Genomic DNA, 22,806 nt, shown 5'->3' on the forward strand with positions numbered 1-22,806 from the left:
AGTCTGCAGAAACACTAATGAAGAACAAAAATGAGAACATGACAAAAAAACAAGATAAGAAAATTATATGTAAGATTTTTATCTTCATTGTACAGAACTCATAGCAGTTTCAGGACTTTCTAGCTAGCTACATTATATATCTATCTACATATGTGTATGTTTCAAGCTGGGTGCAGTGGCACATGCCTGAAACCCTAGCAACTCAGGAAGCTGAGGTAGGAGGATCAGAAGTTCTAACACAGCCTCAACAACATAGAAAGACCATATGAAATTAGCGAACTGTCTCAATATAAAATATAAAAAGGGCTGGGAAGTGACTCAGTAGTAATGAGTCTCTGGTTTAACATCCCAGGACACCAACACAAAAAATTGAATTGTCTGTTTTATTAATAAAAAATGATATAAAAATGTGTTGACTTGTTTCTCACCAAATATATATACGTAAAATCTATGTTACCTTTTTTTTCTACTCTCACTTTCCCTATATTCTACTAATGTTCTCTTCTAACTATTCTCCTGGCCTTCCACCCAAGCATGGCTGACAAAGAATGTGAGAGGCCCAGGATTCTACAGTGGCTGTTTGCAAGGGGGAGGAAGATTCAGTAACTGCCACACTGGATTCACTTACATAAGAAGAGAGAAAGAATCTTCAGTGCCTCTCACATATGAAGGAATCCAAAGCAGGAGCCATCCATGGCACATGATGTACAACCAAAGTCCAGAAGAAGGACATTTCACAGTGAGCCTCTCTTCCACCTCTCCAGTGTTTGATTCTAATGTTCAGAGTGCATTTTTCGAAGAATCAGGTCAAAAAACAAGACCTCTGCACTGGAAGTCAAAAGAAATGAATATTCATGAGGATAAGACTGCAAACTCAAGGCGTGTCCATGAAACAATGTCTACAATGAAAAGGGGTGGGAGGAGGAGAGCAGAAGAGAGTTACAAGTCCAACCTGGCCCAGCCCAGACCAACCCAAGGAAAGTACGATTCAAGAAAACCTAAAGAAAAACTTGGACCTCCTTATTCCCTACAGGGTGTACCCAAGGAACTTCACCCTACTCTTAGGTTATGAAAAAAACTCTTTAGGGCTGAGGTTGTGGCTCAGTGGTAGAGTGCTCACCTGGCACGTGTGAGGCACTGGGTTTGATCCTCAGCACCACGTAAAAATAAATGAATAAAAGTTTTACATCAACCTACAACCAAAAAACAAAATAAAGATTTTTAATCCTTTTCTTTCGTCCTTGGAAGCTGCAGTAAGTTTAGTAAGTTCAGATCAACTTCTATGGTTCCAGAACAATTAGAATTGCTCTCTTTCTTCTATGCCCAGGGATATCAACTGTACATTAATATATAATTATATACACAATGTTACATATTATAATGTGAAATATAAAATATAACATATAAATAATTTTATGAACATCAATAAGGAACACTGAAATGATCTTCCTAACACAAACACCTGGAAAGGCGGTCCTATCTTGTCCGTCTTGCAGGATTTCACCTCCCCAGACATCAGCCATTTAGGTTCAATTATAAGTCTCCTGTCACTTTCTCCACCCAATCAAATCTCTAATCAGTTTCTTCACCCAATCCCACCTTCTGGTTGGGAATCTGACCTCCCTATTGGCTACCTCATACCTTTTAAGCTGCCTTTTTAGTGACATCATTCTTCTATCAAACCTACTGCCACCTGGTAGAATCTTAGGGTTTCCATGGAGTTGTAAACACATTTGGATTATCACAAGTGACCAGTGACCAGTAACCAGTCATCAGTGACCAGTGACCAGTGAACTCCATACTGGGAAACATGCATTCTCTAGCCTCAGTCACCCAGACATCTGGGGTGGTCTCCTCATCCTTTGTATCTGTAATTGATGTCACCTCTTCTCTGACAATGTCAGGTAAGGAAAGAAACTTTTTAAAGTTTTTCATTAGACTTTTTGCTGCCTCAATGTACTGTTGGAGTCCAATTAACTTAGAATAATACTATTGGAGTCCAATTAGCTTAGAGTAATAGGGAAAAGGATGGAAGAAGAAATCTGGAGACCTAATTTGAGTTTTCACTGACATGTACTAGGTATGGGATGGATGATCATTTACTCTCTCACAAAATCTCATTCCTCATCTGAACTAGGAGGATAATAAACTGACTGGGCACTGGTCCCTTTCTTTTCTAATATTGAGTCTTAAGGGGAATTTTTATAGAGAATGAAATCCGATTAGAGGAGTAACTTTGTTTCAGCAGAAAGAGAGAAGTCCCAGTGAAGACAAAAACTCATACTGGTTACCAAGAGGTTTCATCTGGAACAGTGTCCCTCCACCAATATTTCTACTTCAGTATTTCAAATTTAGTACTGTTCAAAAAGGGACATTCATATATTTTGGTTTTCTGTTTAAACTAGGTCAAAAGAGAATTAAGGAGAAGGGAGCAAGAGGACAGGGCTGTAAGGAGGCAGATATTCCAGGGCAAGGAAGTTTGGGACTGTTGAAGCACAGGGCAGCAGAAATTTGGTGAGGGGAGAAAATATCAAAATAAAGGAGAAGAAAATGTGAGAATAAAAGAAATGAAGAGCATGGAGATGTTCTCAGTTAAACAGTAGTTGGTTGGGATGGAATATACAAGAGAAAAAATGTTTTAAATCGATGCAGAGAGGATAGAGTGAAATCTTCCCAGCACTTGGACAATTGAGGCTGGTTGAGAGAATGTCTTAATTAACTGACTAGCAAGGAAACTAAGCGTAGAATTAGGGTATCACTGGGGAAAGAAGTTTCTCATAAAAGTCACCTTTGGTTGTTTGAAGTTTTTCTATGGCCTCTTTGAACACAGATGCCCAAGACAGTTTGAACATAGACATTTTTAAAGTATGTTTTAGATATGATTCTTCCTCTAAACATGATAATGAAGGAGGTTAGAGGCAGGGCTGGTGAAATAGCATTTTCCATGTCCTATTTCACTCTGCTTTTAAAACTATGTGTATTTTTTAAAAATGATATTCCCTAATCTGCATCAGAAGGATGCATTCCTTTGTGTCATAAGTAATTTTCAAACAGAAGCTATTTTTAATCTTGCTTTTAAATATATTTAGTTGTTGATGGACCTTTATTTTATTTATTTATTGACTGATTGATTTATATGTGGAGCTGAGAATTGAACCCAGTGCCTCACACATGCTAGGCAAGAACTCTACCACTGAGCCATAACCCCAACCCTGCTTTTAATCTTCACTATAGTTTTTCTTCTTTAACAGAGAACATACAAAGTGTCATTAACAATTTTTAAACCTAAGAACCAAAAGTAAGACCTATGTAAGAATAAAATTCAAGCTCCACACCTCTAATTCCACATATATTTAAAATACTACTGTAAATATTTTGTTTTTTTCTACATTTCAGAGTGAATGCTTAGCATGTGGGAAGCCCACCCTTCAATAACCTGCACCAGGAAACATCATAAAAAATTTTTAATTGTATGATTATATTCTAGTGATGATGTACATTTTCACATTTATTTAAGTTTGCTGCTTATTACACACTTCTTGTTGATACAGTTTCTCTATCTATATGTACTGGTTAGAAATTCATTCAAAATCACCTTCAATTGTGGGCAGTGTTTTGGTTAAGAGTATTCCCTAAAATAAACCAGAATCATTCACTTTCATTATATTGTATGTACGATAATGGAACTTCATTCATTAGTAAATTTGCTATGCTTTGATGCTTGCTACACATCCAAATTTTCATTAGTGTCTATGTATTCTTTGTTGCTCTGTGCTTTTTCATTTTTGCCTTTCTAACATTCCAGAACTTATTATACCTTCCTACATATATGTCTTATATAATACATCACTTTTATTCATGGATGAATTAAGACTGTCAGTATTATTGTAAATACTTTATAGATGAGTAACCTGAAGCACAGAAAACTTAAATAACATTTTTTTCCAAGAAGCATTTTTTTTTTATAAAACTTACCCTCAGGTATTCATGTTGGTGTAGGATGAAAAGAAAGACTTGAGTAGTGAAAACAATGACCCTTTAAATTACCACCTGAATGGTCCAAGTGAACTCTGGAAAATGGCATGCGACCTGCATAAGCAAAATGGGACAGAGAAGATAATACTGGTGATAGCAGTACTGTTTTCTATGAACAGGCAAAAAATAAAATTGTTTAAACTGACTTCTGCTCTTTGTCTACAGCACAGAATCCTGGCCAAGGGAGGAAGTTTCCATAACTTGGTGCTGATATTGAACATGTCAATTATACTTCTCTGACCCTCGGTTTACTCACTTGCAAACTGATAATGTTAGATGTTCTCTAACTTTAAAATATTTCAGATCTAGAGTATATTCATGGGCAAATACTAGTACAGGCTCAAATGAAAGATAGACCAGGGAGAAGGTTGCTTGTAGGGAACAATATGTGAACCAACCGCTTGGGTCTTCTGTGCCCAATTGGTGAGAAAAGGCAGTTCATCAGAAGAGTACTAAACTGCTCCAGCACTTGCAGCCATGGAAGTGATTGATTTGGGGTATCTCAAAGATTACTGGTATTAGAGGCTTCCTGACTGCTACAACATTAAGATAATACTGTTTCTCAAATATCATACAATCTGTCAGTCTCATCAATTTTTACATTACTCTCTTATTCCTGCAGAAAATTTCCAGAATTCTTCTATACTTGGAACTGCAAATTCTCTGCCTCTCTCTCTTCCTGTGGTGAGCAATGCAGCTTTCCTAACAGGAAGTGCATGTAACTTCTCCAGAGTCTCTGCTCCAGCTGTCAGTTCAGCATGGCTACTGCCTTCAAACTCGGGCACCTCCTTCCAGTCACTCATGGGCAGGGCCTACCTTTATCAACATTCTAGCACAGCCATGTTGTCAGGGGTTACTAGCTGGCACCAGGTCCCCAGAGCACCTGCTTCCTATCCAAGTATTTTTGAGTGGGATAATTATGGGAGGTGCTGAAAAGAAGTCATCTTCACTGGGGGACTATACTCTGACTGTCATTGATCAGGACACAGCAGCTCCTTCCATGTCTATGACAGCCCAATATGATACAACTTCAGATGCCAATGCCATGGTCCCTGAGTATCCATCACTGTTGGCCAGGCTTGTCCAGGTGACAACATCTCAGATTCCAAATCAGGCACATACCCTGTAACTTCCCTACCAAGAAGGAAGCCAAGTCAACTACAATGATCAAAACACTCTGGAGCCTCTGCTCTCTGGAGAACTTGGCAATCCTATGGCTCTGTGTCATATGTAGGAAGTAGGGCCACTGCCCCTAAACCAGAAATGGTGATGGTGCTGAAGGAGGTTCATCCCATAAATGTCCTACCATCAGTCTCTACCCCTGGCATCTACTACTCTGTGTCCACTCAACCTACCACAGGAACAAGTTTTCAAGGTGAGTACAAACAGCAACTAGGAGAAGCAATAAGATAAACAATCAAATGGAGGATCAAATAGGCAGCTGGGTGCTGTGGGTCTACAAATCCATAGAACTTAATTCCTGAGACTTTACTACCCATCCTTCAGAATTCTGCATTTTTAGACTCTCTAAGACAAGAATACTGGACACTGTGATGGCCATCCACACTGCATTTAAGAGGCCTCCAGAAGCACACTGAAGAAGCCAGTTTTCAATTCCTTGGTAGATCAGTCCTACTAAACCAAACCAACACTTTATGAATATATTTTCCCAACCTTGCTTTGGTCTCTTGGGAAGATACTTCAAAACTGACCATGGTAGTGACAGTTTAATCATACTTAATTTACTCCAGGATTTAACCTTTTTATTCAGACATCCTGTGTAAAGCAGTTATCTCAAAATCTGTCCATTCACATAAATTTCATGATGAACTACTTCATCCTGTTCCCTATTTCATGGTATTAAGTGTTCACATACTCTTGGGAGAGTGTAGCAAATTCAGAGGATGCTACATAAGAATGATAGGCTTCATAAAACATTTTTTGAGGGTTTTCCACATAGAAAGCAAGTGTGCTGCCACTGAGCCATGCTGCCATGATGACGCTCTCAGCCCAAATCCAGGACATCCTAGTGATCACCTGAGACTGAGGGTCAACACCTAGCTCCTAAGAGAGACTTGTCCATGGTCCTTAAAAAGAGCTACTAGAAATGCCTTCTCCACAGTTGGCAAGTTCCCTGATTATTGTGTTGCTGCATAGGGGGAGTATCCTACTTACCATTCTCCTTGATTCCTTTGCAGTGATGGAAACTTCCGTAGGGATGGAGGATGCCGTGGGATTGCAACCTCCAAGTCAGACATTTTGTCTGCCACAACCTCCAGAATTTCCCAACTCCTACAGTAGCAGAAGTATCCAAAAATCTCCAAATACTTGAGAATAACCCACCAACTGAACTTGGGGACATTCCAATAATAGCTCCAAACCAGAGCTCTACTAATTTCATGGCATTGCCTCCAACTCAAAGCCAGGAAGAAACAGTAACAGTTTGGATGAGATTAAAACCATACTTTCAAACCCTCTGGAAGCCTACCAATTTGCAGTAGAAAACCAGGATCCTCCACTACTCCCTTTAGAAATCTCTGATAGCCATGAGCTCCTGGCCTTCATTGGTCCTCTGGATCAAGAGGAGATGCCTCATTCTGAAGATATCAATCTGGGAACGAGTAGCCTGAATCTTGAGGACCAAGGCACACTTGAAAATGGGATTGAATATAGCAGTGATTTTGCAAACCTCACTGCACTGCTGGGGGTTATTCACTTTCCCAAGCTTTTTAGTTTCTTCAAAGACCTTGACCAACCTGGAAGTCCTCAAATTATAAAAGCCAATGATACCAGAGACATCATGGTTAATCAGAAGCAGGAAAAATCAAGTGAAATAAAGGGTCCTGCTGACACAGTTAGGAAGAACAAACATAAAGCATCCGAGCCTCCTGATGGGACTCCTAAGGCCAAAATGCAGGCAAAGCACACACAGTGCCTATTAGAAGGAGAAAATTTTTCTTGCACTGATGCAGACAGTCACAGGGACCCCGTGAACAGAGTCATGCATTCTAACAGCAAAGCTCAGAAAGCTGCATCCAGCAGGAACAGTAAAGCTAGAGGCCATGGTCAGAAAAAGACCAAAAAGAGCAGAGAAAACAACTCCAAGAAAGCTGAGGAGAGTAAGCAAGCAGGCAACAAGGTCAAGGCAGAAGAGAAGCCAATGGTTCCTAAGATGAAACACAAGAGAAATCAACCTGAGCTTAGCCAAGAGACCTTTAAAAAGCCTCGAAGCTATCTAGGCATGCACATGCTGGAGTCGGTACAGGTTTTTCATGCACTGGGGAAGAAGAACAATAAGAATTTTGGACTCTCTTCCTCCCGGGCCCTGGGAAACTCAAGCAGTAACAAAGATCCCCATCCTTGTCCAGCTAGGAAACCCTGGCTGCAGGTTAAAGGTCCTGAGAAAACTCAAGTGAGAGCCCAGAAACCAGATATCAGTGCTGCCAAAGAGTGTCCATCTCCATCCCAGCATGAGCTTCCACCTCCTGGGAAGGTTAAATTGGTGCCTTTGCCTTTTCTGTCCTCAGAGAAACCTCAACCTCGACCTGTATATCACAGGCCACAGTCTCTGGCCTCACGTAGACCTACTGTGGCTTACCCTGCCCAGCCTGCTTCTACCAGCTCAGCTCAACCCAGGGCAATCAACCAATCCCGACCAGCTCCTGCCAACACATCTTTGATGTGTCCTGCCAAGCCAGCTCAGCCAGCTGGATCCCACTCAGTCCATTCAGGCTTGATCACTTCTACCCAGCCTAGTGTCCCTCAGTCTGCTGCCTCTAGGCCTGCACCCTACACAACATCATCTTGCACTTCTGTCCAGCGGGGCCCTGTTTCCAACCTTGTGAACAAGCTCCAGTCCCAACCACCCAAGCCTCAAAACCGATATCTGCTCCAAGACTTTGCCTTACAACCAATTCCATGGAGGAGACCCAATGTTCCTGAGCCGGTAATATCAACTCCCATCACAGAAGAGCAGAGGCCAGAGCGGGAAGCCATGAAGAAGAAGGTTCAACGAGAGCGTGAGAATGCTGCCAAATATCCTTTGGGGTGAGTGCAGTTTTTCATTGAGAGGGAAAGAGAGATGGAAATTGCTCACTACTATGGCTATACAATATAAGAGCTGCTAAGGCTGATGGTGCCACGTGGCTGCCAGTTAGTTTTCACATGTATATAGACAGATACAAATTTATTTTTTCTCACATCTTTTAAATTTTAATAATATTAGATGAAGAAATGTAATAAAGTTTGATTAATATGTAATAAGAGGCCTTTTGGTACCACTTGGGTAACAAATCATGTTCCACCTATATACATAGATAGGTACAAATTAATGCACTCTGATAAAGTTTCAAAATACAATAAAATTGAATAAAGTAATGTAATACAAATGATTGATAGATAAGTAATAAGAGACTTTCTGGTACCATTTGAATATCAAATGGGTTTCCACGTGTATATAGCTAGCTAGACATATAGATAGATGGATAGATATTAATTGATAAAATTGAATAAAGAAATGTAATAGAATTGATATATGAGTAATAAAGAGGTCTTCTGGTACCACTTGAGCACCACATACTTTTCCACATAGATGTAGATACAGGTGGGTTAGGGTTAGGGTTATTCATTTTGATATACTTTTCAAAGTTAATAAAATTGAATAAAGAGTTGATTAATAGATAAGTAATAAAGGGAACTTTTGAGTTTTGAATTGCTGTGAACTGTGGTTTTCTTTGGTAGAGGTGGGGATCAAAGCCTGCATGAAAGAAAGGAACTGAAAGTGGGACAGGATAACATGGGTAAAGGATAGGAATTGAGGAGAGAGGAAGGAATATGATCCAGTGCTAGAAAGGCAAAAGGAAGAGAGATTTATGAGCTTATACCGAGAATAAAGAATGGGTGAAATGGTTGAAGTAAGACACAAAGTTTGAGGTTAGGGTTAAAAGCATAAAATCTGAACCAAATTGAAAATGGTAGAAGATAGGTTCAGATTGACCAGGAGAAATGCAAAAATCAAACAAAAAACTCTCCTGGAGAATGGCCTAGGTATTGTGACCTCCCACAAAGGCTTTTTTAGTAAATTTGATTCATGGAACATCTTCCAGCATGTTTGGATCACCTAAGATCATGGCTGGAAAAGTAAATACAAAACATGGGGGAATCTACCAGGTGTGTGGCAAGGGTTCACAGTTATCCTGAGTGCACCTGACAACGTGGGACCTAGGCAAGTGAACTGCAGCAGTACGAGCAGCCCACCCAGAACACCGCCTGGAATAAATCATCATCTACTCAACACGCCTGCACCAGGGCAGCAGAGATGCACCACTTCAATTAGTCTTCAAACACACAAGGCCAGTATCACTGTGCCACTTTACTAATGATCCAGTGTTGTAGGATCAAATTGTATGCAGAGAAACAAGGCCTCATCAATCTGAGGCCTCTGGCCTCCAATCTTCAGTGTTTGCAAGTGCCCGCAGGCAGCCAACCCAGGTTTTAGGAGCACAGCATCCGGAGATTACTAGTAGATGAGATCGCACTTTAAAAGGGGGATAAATGCTAAACTGAGGGTCCTGTCAGTTCTTCCTCCACCGATTCCGGCGCATGCCGCTTTTAGGAACCATTGCCATCAACCGAAGCTCAAAATCAGTTCTTGGTGTCCATCCCCCAAGCTACGCGAGTAAAGAGTGCGCGTGCGCAGGGGGGCCCACCAACAGCTGTAGTACCCTGTAACCCAACGGTACTCGGGCTCTTTCTCGAGACCAGAGTCCTGGCGTAAAGCTGCCCTGGAAGAGGGTGAGGGACAGTGAGGGAGGATAAGGAAGGAATAGAGTGGCGCAAAAAGATAATGGGGAAAGCGGATCATCACCTTGGAAAGATTAGTAATTTACATTTTAAAAAATTATTTCTTGAAGCTCGGTGAGGCTCCGGAGGGCTGAGGCAGGAAGATCGCGAATTCATAGCCAACCTCAGCAATGTTGAGATGTTAAGCAACTCACTAAGACCCTAACTCTAAATAAAATACAAAATAGGGCTAAGGATGTGGCTCAGTGATTGAGTGCCCCTGTTCTCCCCCCCCAAAAAAGATTATTTCTTGAGATAACATTCACATAACATAAAATTCATCATTAAAAAGTGTGCGATTCAGGGGCTTGTGTTGTGGTTCAGTGTTGTGCCGGCCTAGCACGCGTAAGGCACTGTTATAGCACCACATAAAAATAAAAATAAATAAATAAATAAATAAATAAATAAATAAATAAATAAATAAATGGATGGTATTGTGTCCATTTAAACTAAACCATTTTTTTTAAAAAAGTGTGCAATTCAGTGGCATTTAGTATTTTCACAAGGTTGTGCAACCATTGCTACTTGCTAATTCATAACGTTTTCATAATCACAGAAAGAAACCCTTCTGTGTATGAGAGGGCATTCCCATGCCTTCCTCCCCCTGGCCCCAGGCAACCATTAATCTCTCTAGTTTTGGCTTTTCTGGACATTTCATACAAAAGGAATCATACAATATTTGACTTTTTATATTTGGCTTCTTTCACTTAAAAGACTGTTTTCAAGGATTATCCATGTTGTAATGTGTGAGTTTATTCATCCCTTTTTAAGATTGCCTATGATTATTTTGTATGGATATACCACATTTGTTTATCCACACATCTGTAGTGGACATTAGATTGTTTTCACAGTAATTTACATTATTGTGAGATTTTTGGCCCAAATTTGTCCCCTCCCTTCACAGATAAGGAGATGATGTCAATAATTTGCTCAATATTAGGAGCTAGCAATTTATTGGGAATCTGAGATTTGAACTCTGGCATTCAGACTTTGGAAGTAATATTTTCACATGATAGAACAATTAGAAAAATTCAAGAGTGCGCAATTGAAATTCACACTTTACCTCAAATTTTCCATTCACCATCTTTCCCACTGCCACTTTTTGTATCTGTCCCAAGAAATTATATATTTAATCACAAAATGATGTATCACAATTTATTGAATGATCTGTCCCACTGATTTGAAATGTCACCTTTATAGCATACTAAATTCCTATGTGTATTTGCATTATTCTTTTTAGAATTTGCCTAGTTTTTTTGCCCTTTGTATTTACCATTTCTCTGGAATGCTTATTATCTTTTTGAGTTTTTACAAATCATTGTTTTCTTTCTTTTTGGGCATTATCTGTTATGTTCATTCACTCTGAGTACCCTTTTAGTTTAGTCTTCATTTGAGTTCTACCATTTCATCTAATTTCCACTTATGTTGTTCTTTTTTATTGTGGAACAACATATGTAACTTAAAACTCACCATTTCAACCATTTTTAAGTTAATATCTCCATTGCATTAAGTAGATTCACAGTGTTATTCAAGCATTATCCATCTCCAAATCTTTTCATCATCCCAAACAGAAACTCTGTATCCATTAAATAATAATTCTCCATTCCTGGATTTGGGTTGTGACTTAGTGAAAGAGTGCTTGCCTAGCATGTGTGAAGCACTGTGTTCAATCCTCAGCACCAAACATAAATAAATAAATTAAAGGTCTGTCAACAACTAAAAAATATTTTTAAAAAAATTCCCCACTCCCCTCTTATGTTCTGTCATATTTTGCATTGTTTATTCTAATGTCTTTTAGCTAGTTTTGAAATAGTGCATTACCATCTGATCTGCTTGGTGGATTCCTTTCTGGCTTGTTTTCATTGTCTGAGAGGATGCTATTCTTTTTCTTAAAATACTTTTATATGGGATTTGGTTTCAATCTTGCTATGCATTTTTATGTGAAATTGGTTTTCTTTGTAAAAGTATGGTAGAGGATAATGTTTCTAATGTAATGGAACAGCAACTTTTTCCTCTCTTTCCTCCACCTCTGTTCCTCCCCTCCCCTCCTCTCTCCTCCCCTCCCCATTCTCCTGGTCTCCTTCTCTTTCTCCTTCTTCTTATCTCTTCTTCTTGTAATATTCAAAAGCATGATCTCTATTTCCCACCTGAGTTTTATCTTTTTTGTCTATTGTTCCTCCCAGCAATTCCTCTTCTGTGTGGGGCCATGTTCTGAAAAGAAGTGCTGGCTATTCATTTTTCAAGAAAGGAGAAGGACTGGACAGCTTCAGCCCTTCAGATTCCATCATGGGACCCTTGAACTTACAACTGCTCCTTGGTATCCACAGAAAATTACTTCCAGAATCCCTCACAGACACCAATATCCACAGATGCTCAAGTCCTCTGTAAAATGAGGTAGTATTTTCATAGACTGCACACCTCCTCCTGTATGCTTTAAATCATCTCTTATTACTTATTATACCTAATACAATGTAAATGCTATGTAAGTAGTTGTTGTACTATATTGATTAGGGAATAAAAACAAGAAAAATCTGTACACGTTTAGTACAGATACAATTTCTTTTGTATATTTTTGATCTGAAGTTGGTTAAATTCACAGATGCAGAACCTATAGATATATAAGACCAATTGTACTCACTTTGTGGTTGGCCAAAACCCCTCTCAATTTCAGCAGCTTTTCTCCTACTAGCCTGCAATACTTTCTAGGGAATGCTTGCTGGTGGTTTGAAAGCCTCCTGTCCCAAGGTGCCAAAAATATACGTTGGAGAAAAGATAGCCTATTCAACAAATGGTGCTTGGAAAACTGAAAATCCATATGCAACAAAATGAAATTAAATCTCTATCTCTCACCCTGCACAAAAATCAACTCCAAGTAGATCAAAACCTTAGCCACTAGATTGAGGCCCTGCACCTAATATGAGAAAAAGTAGGCCAAATCTTCATTATGTCGGCTTAGGACCTGACATCCTTAATAAGACTCCTAAAGCACAAGAAGTAAAATTAAGAATCAATAAATGGGATGGATTCAAACTAAAAAGCTTCTTCTCAGTAAAGGAAACAAAAATTTGAAGAGAGAGTCTACAGAATGGGAAAAAAATCTTCGCCACCTGCACTCAGAAAATCTCCAAGATATATAAAGAACTAAAAAAAAATTAACACCAAAAAACCAAATAACCCTATCAATAAATGAGCTAAGGAACTGGGCAGACACTTCACAGAAGAAGAAATACAATCAATTAACAAACATATGAAAAAATGTTCATCATCTCTAGTAATTAAAGAAATGCAAATCAAAAGCATTCTAAGATTTCATCTCACTCCAGTCAGAATGGCAATTTATCAAGAATATAAGCAATAATCAATGTTGATGAGAATGTGGGGAAAAAGGTACACTCATACCTTGTTGGTGGGACTGCAGACTGGTGAAACCACTTTGTACAATAATATGAAGATTCCTCAGAAAACTTGGAATGAAGCCACCATTTGACCCAGCTGTCCCATGCCTCGGTTTATACCCAAAGGACTTAAAATCAGCATACTACAGTGATGCAGCCATATCAATGTTTATAGCAGCTCAATTCACAATAGCTAAACTATGGAACCAACCTGGATGTCCTTCAAAAGATGAATGGATAAAGAAAATATGGTACATATACACAATGGAATATTACTCAGCCTTAAGGAAGAATGAAATTATGGCATTTGCAGGTAAATGGATGGAGAGAAAATATCATTCTAAGTGAAATAAGTCAATCCCAAAAAACCAAAGGCCATATGATTTCATTAATAAGTAGATGGTGATTCATAGGGGGGCAGGGTGGGTAAGGAAGAATGAAGGAACTTTGGATTATGCAGAGGGTGGTGAAGGGAGTGGTGGGGAGGCTGGGATGGGAAGGACAGTAGAATGAGACAGACATCATTACCCATACACAGTATAAAAAAAAGTTTAAAAGAAAGAGGGGCTGAGGGTGTAGCTCAGTGGAGAGCACTTGCCTAGCGTGTGCGAGGCACTGGGTTTGATTCTCAGCACCACATATAAATAAATGAATAAAATATAGGTCTATCAACATCTAAAAAAATTTTTTAAAGGAAAGAAAAATATCTTCTCCCATTTCCTCTGGTGCAAGTAATGCTGCCAGGCAGCTCTGGTGCCTCCTGCTGGTGGTTTTCTCTATCCTCTAGTTCTGAAGTTCATAGGGAAAACTCTTCTCTCTATTTGTGGGAAATACTACTCCAGGGTTTTGGCTTTGTTTGATCTATTTCCATGGCCCCTAGTCCCAACATATCTTTTTCTTTTCTTTGGGAGAGTCAAAACTGCACTGCTGCCTCCATCTTTCTGAAATTCTGATTAACATTTTAACGTAATTATTTTAAATTTAGGACCTTGCAGTTTTCAGTTCCCTGAAGCAGAGCTCCATTTCCCCCAAAATAGATAAGACTCTGAGGCAGAATGTGAATCCCCTCTAAGCAACATGGCACCTAGTGCCTATGCTTGCTCAGGTGGTGTTTTGAATGAGAAGTCAACAGCTTCAGGGGTCATGAGAAAGGGACATCTGGCCAATAGAAGAGGGAATATAGGTCTGCTGGACAGGTGGAGAATCTGGACGTGACCTCTAGTCCAAATGGGTCCTTTTCTTTGTATCTACTTTCTAAACATGTATGAAGGAGAATCTCCAATTTGCTCTCCTTCCCCTGGTGGAAATAGGGAGTGGGGATCTGGTCTGTGCACACTCTCCTTATTTTAGTTAATGCCATCTTCCCAGTTGCCCAGGCCAGAAACCTTTGACATCATTTCACTCCTTTCTCTCCCAACCACACAGTCAGAATATTAGGAAATTCCATCTGCCCTCTCTTCACATTGCATCTAGAACCTATTCATTTCTAACTATATTCCTCCATTTCACCTCTAGCATAACCGCTAACCATTTCCTGCCTGTTTCTACCCATGCGAGGGGTCACATTTTCTATACAAAGCTGGAGAGATGGTAAATAAGTCAGTGTTTGTGAGCCAGATTGTCTTTGTCTCCACAACTCCACTCTGCAGTTGTAGCTTGAAAGTGTCCATGCAGAATTGGTAAACAAATGGACATTAGCTGTGTTCTAATAAAACTTCATTAAAGAAAATCAGGCTGCATTGGTTCACTCACTCTCATTCTGTCTGATCTCCTGCTATGTATGCTCCCTTTCACTCACTCTACTCCAGACATACTAAGCCCACCTGCTGTTCCATGCCTGGAATGCTCTCCTCACCTTCTCAAGCATTTTCTCAAATCATATATTTTCAAGAAAGTTTTCTCTGACTAGAGTATTTGAAATAGCAAAGAGTTCTCTTATTCCCTTCACCAGGGACCACTTCCCCTATAGTTCTCTGAAATTTTAAATGCACTATGTAATTTACTTTCTGTTGTGTTTATGATTTTTACTCTCCATCACTGGGTCCTGAAGCTATACCTTGAAAAATAGGTTGTCATAACACTAACAAGCTCACATGGAGCTACCACATAATTTTTGGGAAAGTATCCCCAGAGAGTTAAACTTAAAAATCCAAACAGAGTGTAACGGAGGGGATATACTGGGAAACCCGTACCCAAAATAAATACAATTTTAAAAAGAAGAGTCTGACCATTGGTTTAATTACTTGGGTTCGCCTTCTTCCGGGTTTATTTTCCTTTACGAAGATGGCCTCCGAAGATCTCGCTTTTCATTGGTCAGATTTTCCCATCACTAAAATGTAACATCCTTGAAGGCAGAAAATTTTCTTGTCTGCATTGTTCACTCCTATGTGCCCAATGTCTTAAACAGTGTTTGGTAATACAAAACACATGTGTTGAACAGCTGACTAAATGAATTTTTTCAAGGAGTATACATGTAATGGCATGCAATTCTTCATCCCGCACTAAAATTATAGTTGTTGTTCCGCTCTTCAGCCGGCATATACCCACAGAACTTAAAGTCAGCATACTATTAGGACATGACCACATCAATGTTTATAGCAGCTCAATTCACAATGGCTAAGCTATGGAACCTACCTAGGTGCCCTTCAACAGATGACCAGATAAAGAAATGTGGTATTTAGACACAATGGATTATTACTCAGCCACAATGAACAATGAAATTATGGCATTTGCCAGTAAATGGATAGAACTGGGACAATCATGCTAAGTGAAATAAGCCAATTTACAAAAACCGAAGGCTGAATGATCTTTCAGATATGCAGATGCTCACACACAGTTTTGGGAGGGAGGGAAGAATAAAAGTTCATTGTATTAGACAAAGCAGAATGAAGAGAAGGGAGGAATTGGGAATAGGAAAGACAGTAGAACGAATCTGACATAACTTTCCTATGTTCATGTATGAATACATGACCAGTGTAACTCCACATGTACCACCACTAGAATTGGAAGTTATACTCCATGTGTGCAAATTATGGCAAAATATATTCTACTATCATGTATAACTAAAAAAAATAAATACAAAATTTTTAAAATTTTTGAAAATTAGAAATACTAGAAAGCCAATTAATAATAATAATACTTTAAGCCAATTTATAAAATAAATGTGTAAACAAATTATAAAATAATAAAATCCCTCACCAGAAGTGCACCAAATAACCCTAAAATTTCTTATGTCATTTAACTCTTTTTGAAATTCTAAACCTTGAAATTGGAACTTTTGCCTAAAACAAAGATTTTGAATTATTAGGAAATAACTTATATAATTCATAGCTAACTAGCCAGAATAACTAGCATAAGAATTTGTTTTACAAACTTCTCATTTTTCTTGCTGACTGGAGAGAACAATCTTTAGAGAAACAATAGGTGGTGCTCCAAACCACAGATTAATCTGGATGTTATGGTTTTACTGTAGCCCTCTTCTACTCCTCCACCTCCTCCTTCTCCTTTTTAGTTGTAAATGGACACTTTTTTAAAATTTATTTATTTTTATGTGGTGCTGAGGATTGAACCCACAGCCTCATATGTGCTAGGCAAGCACTCAACCACTGAGCTACAACTCCAGTCCTGTAACCTTCTTCTTAAGGGACAACTTCACCAGGTAATTCCAACTCCAAATGAAAATGAAAATGAGTATGCAATAATAATGTACAAGCTTACAAGACACCAATGTATTTGACTCATTTCCCTATATTTGAACCAATTCATTCCATTTTTTTCTTCCCAAGTATTTACTTTTCAAATTCTGTCATTAATATTCCTAATATATTCACAGCAAACATTTTATCACTGTGAACAATTTCTCTTTAGTACACCTTCCATTTATGCTTTCAGAGCACCCCCATTCCTTAGCAATGTTCTAGACAGTGTGTTGTAGTGTTGCAATGCGTGCAACTCACCTAGCATCCTCTTGAGAATCTTGCTTATCTTTTAAAGTTGTTTGTCCTGATGGCTCTAAGCCTCATCTATGAAAACCTTAAAACAACAGAAAATGTTCTTTTTCATTGTAGATCCATTTGGCTAATGTAGATTCCGGAACATGATAGTAAATGAAGGCGTCTAGCCTTGAGGCTTTGTTACTAGCTCTAACTGCCTTGGGGAGAAACCTTGGTCCCAAGAACGTAATGGATGTTTTCTCATTATGTATCTTGGATATCACCATAATTGGCTAGCCCATCCATGTAATTGATTTTGGGGACAGTGAGACAACATTTATCTCAGCAACACGTGAACAACCAGGAATATGTGTTGAATATCATCTGGAGTCACAAACCAATGAAGGCATTGAGAAGAGAGCTGTAAGCAACTCAGAAATATCTCCTGTCTTTCTGGACATTGTATTCTAGTGGGAAATGAAAGGCAATAAACAACCAAAACCATATCAGACAGTGGTCAGGACTATCAAGAAAATTGAAACAAGACCAACTCCTAGAGGGTGACTGGGTAGTTACTTAGAATGGGTTGACAAGGAAGTCCACTTTGAGGAGGTAACATGAATGATAGGATAAAACCAGCCAGTAAAGATCACTAGAAAAGAACATCATGAAGAGTAATCAGCTGTGTAAAGGTCTGGAGTGGAACTGGAGGTGTTCACATAGTGTGGCTAGAGAACAGAAAGCAAGAAGGAAAATGGGAGATGGAGTCAAAGAGGCAACAGTGACTGAATCACTCTGGATTCTAGGGTAAGGAGTTTGAATTTTTAATCCCAAGCAATATGGGAATATTAGCATCATGGGAGGTCATTAGAGGTTTTGAAGCCCATGTGTTATGGAATCTGATTTTTGTATTTAAAAGATCATTAGTTGCTCTTGTAAGAATGCAGCATATTGGGTAAGGAGTATGCTCTTCTGTATTAATGCGATTGCCCCTTTGAGCATGGCACACATCACAAGAGTAAAAAAGAGGTAAGTGACATCTGCCTAGAATTTTCCTTGGTTTTGACTCCCTCAGAATCTTCTCTGGACATGCATTTTTTATACGCTGATGCTGCATATCAAGTGAAGAATTTCATGTTCTAGGAGTCTCTCGATGCTTCCCAGGAATGAGCAGTTAGGAATGAACATGCAGGAATGCAGGAGACTGTGACTTGAGGGTGCAAGAGGTTGGATGGAGGCTATTATATTCAAGGAAATTGTTCATAACCCGATGTCAATACCAGTAAAGAAAGATCACCTCAATTCCTATCCTGTCCTTGGTACCAGGGGAGCTGCTGAAGCCTATTTGCTGACAATACTTTCAGTGCCTGTCCTCCTAACTTTGGGCAGGAGTAGATAGGCCGTTCTCAGTTATGCTAAGAATGTACGAGAAAGAAATTTTATAGCCTTAATTTCTTTGTTGCATGTACAAAATTGTCCAGTTTTCAATAAAGCAATAAAAGAAGAATGTCAAATGTTCATCTTGGCCAGGGTTTTCTTGATTGTTGTTCCTGGTTCCTAGAAAGACAAGAATGCTGAACTTTGGCCCAGATGCCAAAAACTCTGGCCAACTTACAAATTCCCTCCCCCAAAGGACTAGATCCTGCTTCTTATAGCCCTTTAACTATTATCTCAAGAACTGGTGGAAGCTTTTAATTTATTTTGTAAAAATAAGAACAGCCAATGTGTGGTGATTATTGTGTTCTGGTTATGCATACCCCACTTAAATGTGTGTCTCAGTCAGAGCTTATTAAAGTCTTCTTGTCATAACATTAACATCTGGGATTTTGCCAAATTATACTAGCCTGATATGTAAAACATTACAAAAAAAGAGTTACTTTTTAGACTTCACTCAGTAGAAGCAGATGAGCCTGATTCCTACCCTACCAGCTCTACTTCCACATGAACAGCAATTCTACAATAACAGTATTCACCTGCTGGATTTGTTCACTGTTCTATCCCTAATGCCTAGAACCACCTACACAGATGTTTAATCACTATTTAACAAAAGTTTGAATGGTTCGAATTTTGTCTTGTATGGGCTTCTGTCTGACTCTGACCCACAATCTACGCTCTCTCTTTTACCAGTAACTTCAATGCTTCAATTTCTTTAGGCCTAACCCACTATGCTTACATTCTCAAGAGAAAGAGTCAATAGAGAAGTGATTTGGGGCATTGTTTACCTTAAAGACTATCAACTATGTGCCCTGTACAACTGTCTTCCCACATTTTTCTGCAAGGAACCCATGAGTTCAATAGTGAACCCTAGCATTGGCATGCATGTTAATGTTTATTGGGGGTGGGAGGATGACCTACAAAGTGTTTTCAGTCATAAGTCTTCAATGACCACACAGTCACCTCTGTAAACCACAAGGGAAACATGCACAAGGAGCTTTGGCAGAAAAATGACACCTGGGGGCAGTAATACCTGAGCAGCTGGGTCCTGAAGCTATACCTTGAAAAATAGGTTGTCATAACACTAACAAGCTCACATAGAGCTGCCACATAATTTTTGGGAAAGTATCCCCAGAGAGTTAAACTTAAAAATCCAAAGCATACCCTATGTAAATTTATGATTTTTAATTAAAATAAATTAAAAAAATAAAAATAAAAGGTAATCTGAGCTAAAACATCAAGAAAAACCCATATGATTGCTATTCTAGATATCATTTTATGAATAGATATAGTCATAAAATACAAGTCAAGGATCTGGGGAAAGAAAGAGAAATTAAAGTATTCTTAAATAAAGAAAGCATTTTATCTTCACCTATAAAAAATAAATAAATAAATAAATAAATCCAAAGCATAAAATTTAAGAGTGGTGATATACAAAGTCACCAAAGACAGAATGGGGCGCCCTTCTTGAAGGTACCAAAGCATAAAATTTAAGAGTGGTGATATACAAAGTCACCAAAGACAGAAGGTTCTGCAGCAGGCCTTCAGAACCTTATTGGAAAGAAGGTGTGTATATATTCATACATATGCATCCCTAAATGCAGAATGTGCCAGTCTATTTGCACTTGGGTATAAAACAACCTTGTACTAGTATCAGGGGCAGGAACTTTTTCACACAGGTCTTTAAAAACCCATGGCTTTTGCACCATAACCTTTAGAGGTTAAACACTTTCAACACATTTTGCAGATATTCTAATATAGTTGTATGTTCTCTTCTAAGCAATAAAAGTTATTTCCTAATGCCTGAGGCGATAAGTTTTGTGCAGAAAGATACACAAACTGAAAAATAATTTCAGAAGTTTTCCTGTCCTGCTTTTCAATCCCTGGTTACTTAGCAAGTGTGCAGTTTTACTTGAATCAGCAATCTCTCCTTGAATACGAGACTTAGGTGAGTGTAACGGAGGGGATATACTGGGAAACCCGTACCCAAAATAAATACAATTTTAAAAACAAGAGTCAACCTGACCATTGGTTTAATTACTTGGGTTAGCCTTCTTCCGGGTTTATTTTCCTTTACGAAGATGGCCTCCGAAGATCTCGCTTTTCATTGGTCATTTTTTCTCCAGGTGACGATTCTGGCCCCACCCACCAACTGCCCACCCTTGCTGCTAAATCCTTGGGAGTATAATTGACAGACCGGCGGGAGTGGGCGTGGCGCCGGATGTGACGTTTCCGGAAGCGCCGGGTGTCATCCTGGAGGAAAGGTGGGGAAGGGTCCGGGATGTGGTGGGTTGGGGCTTTGCGCGTTGTCTAACTCTGGAAGGAGCGGCCGCAGTGAGTGTGAGGCCTGCAGCCTTGTCCTTTCCCGTGTCCTCTACCCCACCCGTGTCGCGCGAGGCCACTGACGACTCTGATCCTCGCGGGTTGGCGCCTGAGCAGCGAGGCCCAGCACTTTCCTGTTTACTACATTTGAAAGACCCGACCACCCTGGATGATTTTGCCATGCAATGGCAATTTGGGCTTGAGCACCTTCAAGAAGGGCGCCCCAAGCAGTTGTGGATGCATCGCTCTCTACTGTATAAGCCCCACTGCTCATTCCCGCTACTGCTGCCTCCAGAATTTCACCCTCCGGGTTCTTCATGCCACCCTCCCTCCTTATTTGTGGGCGCTGTATTTCCTTTGTGGAGCGTTGCTGAACCCTTGCTGGCCGGTTCCCCCTTGGTGGCGTCCGCATGGGTCTCCTTTCCTCACCCAAAATCACCTCTTCCAAGAGGTACTGAAATGTAGTGCGCATCCTATTTCGCTCAGCTCGGATAGACTGGATACTGAGTTTACCAATTAGGCAACTCGTGGGGTGGGGGTTAGATTTGCAAAAGGCTTCGTGGGAGATGTAGCGCCTCTGCATCTCTAGCAGTTCTCCAGCTTTTGATGTTCATGAGGGCGTTTTAGAGGGAAAGTTTTATGAAGGAAATGTGACCCGAATATTGAAACCTCGCAATAGAATTGGCTTGCAGATGACTAACTCTTAGGGAAGGGTTGGAGTAGGAACCAGAAAAACAGTGGCTAAACAAATGAAGCAGAAATGTGAGAATTTCTGGGCACATTGCAATCCCGCCTGAAGCAAAAAAAAAAAAAAAAAAAAAAAAAAAAAAAAAGTCTTCAGAAAGAGGGAGATATAATTATGAAAAGGACAAGAAAGAGACAGTTGACACTGGCTGAGAATTACGAGATGAAATTTATAGCTTGTATATTCTAGAGCATGCTGGTTAGGGTATACTACAATTCAATGCATATAAAATATCCAGTTTCCTTTGGAGATTATGGAAAATAATGATAATCTCATTGAAATCTGGAATCTGATTCTTACAGCAATAATACCTGGAAACATTGTAGAATCGTTGGAGTTTAGGACATGGGGAAGGGAAATTTCCAGGCTGGGAACCATGCCTGTCTCCCACATTCTAAAATATCTTTGTGCTCTTTTGTTATTAAAAGAGTGCTTAGTTTTTGAAGATGAGTAAATTGGTTTTTGTTTTAATCTAAGTATCCAAACTGACATGTTGGCACATGCCTGTAATCCCAGCAAAAAAAAAAAAGAAAAAAAAAGGCATTTGATGACTGGGATATGTGGTCATTACAATCAGTGGCAGAATAAATATTAATGGATTCCACTTGTAACTAGAACTAACTCAGATTTGTTTTTTTTTAAAAAAAGGTAAAATTTAGCTGGGTGTGGTGCCTGTAAACACAACAACCCAGGAGTCTCAGACAGGAGGGTCACAAATTTTAGGCCACCCTCAATAACTTAGCAAGGCTCTAAGCAAATTAGTGAGACTCTGTCTCAAAATAAAACAGAAAGGACTGGGGATGTAGATCAGTGGTAAAGCACCCCTGGGTTCAATCGCCAGAGCAAAAAGAAAAAAAAAATAGATCCCTTTCTATGAAGATGAGGCACAATGTTTTAGATTGAAAGAAATAGTGGTTTAGTGAGCAGTTTTGATTATGAACATTCATCACCAGACCAGCTTCCCTCACTGAGGGAAACATGAAAATGTATAGCAGAGAAAATAACAGTTACTCAGGTTAAATTAAAATGATCATACATGAAGTCACTTCACCATCCTCATGAAAGTTCACTGAATGTGCTCTTTCAGGTACTGGGGTAAATG

The 22,806-nt window shown here is 39.4% G+C and overlaps 1 protein-coding gene and 1 pseudogene across 5 annotated transcripts in view; both read left to right on the forward strand.

The window, feature by feature from the left end:
• Nucleotides 1–1,810: 1,810 nt before the first annotated feature.
• LOC306644525 (uncharacterized protein C2orf78-like) lies at nt 1,811–8,152 on the forward strand (annotated as a pseudogene). The gene is made up of 3 exons: nt 1,811–1,904; nt 4,658–5,410; nt 6,129–8,152. The product of its transcript is annotated as an uncharacterized protein C2orf78-like (transcript).
• Nucleotides 8,153–20,812: 12,660 nt separating this feature from the next.
• The window catches only part of STAMBP (STAM binding protein), a 30,989-nt gene continuing 28,995 nt past the window's right edge, over nt 20,813–22,806 (forward strand). The window contains exon 1 of one of the 4 annotated variants that reach the window (XM_079111448.1): nt 20,813–20,901. Coding sequence is in view for 2 of the 4 variants with exons in the window: in XM_079111447.1 (XP_078967573.1) it covers nt 21,129–21,410 (282 nt within the window). In the remaining 2 variants the exon portion in view is untranslated. The other 3 variants (XM_079111449.1, XM_079111447.1, XM_079111446.1) reach the window with 3 other exon arrangements.

Source organism: Sciurus vulgaris (assembly GCF_902686455.1).
Source record: "Sciurus vulgaris genome assembly, chromosome: 14".
Classification (NCBI taxonomy): Eukaryota; Metazoa; Chordata; class Mammalia; order Rodentia; family Sciuridae; genus Sciurus; species Sciurus vulgaris.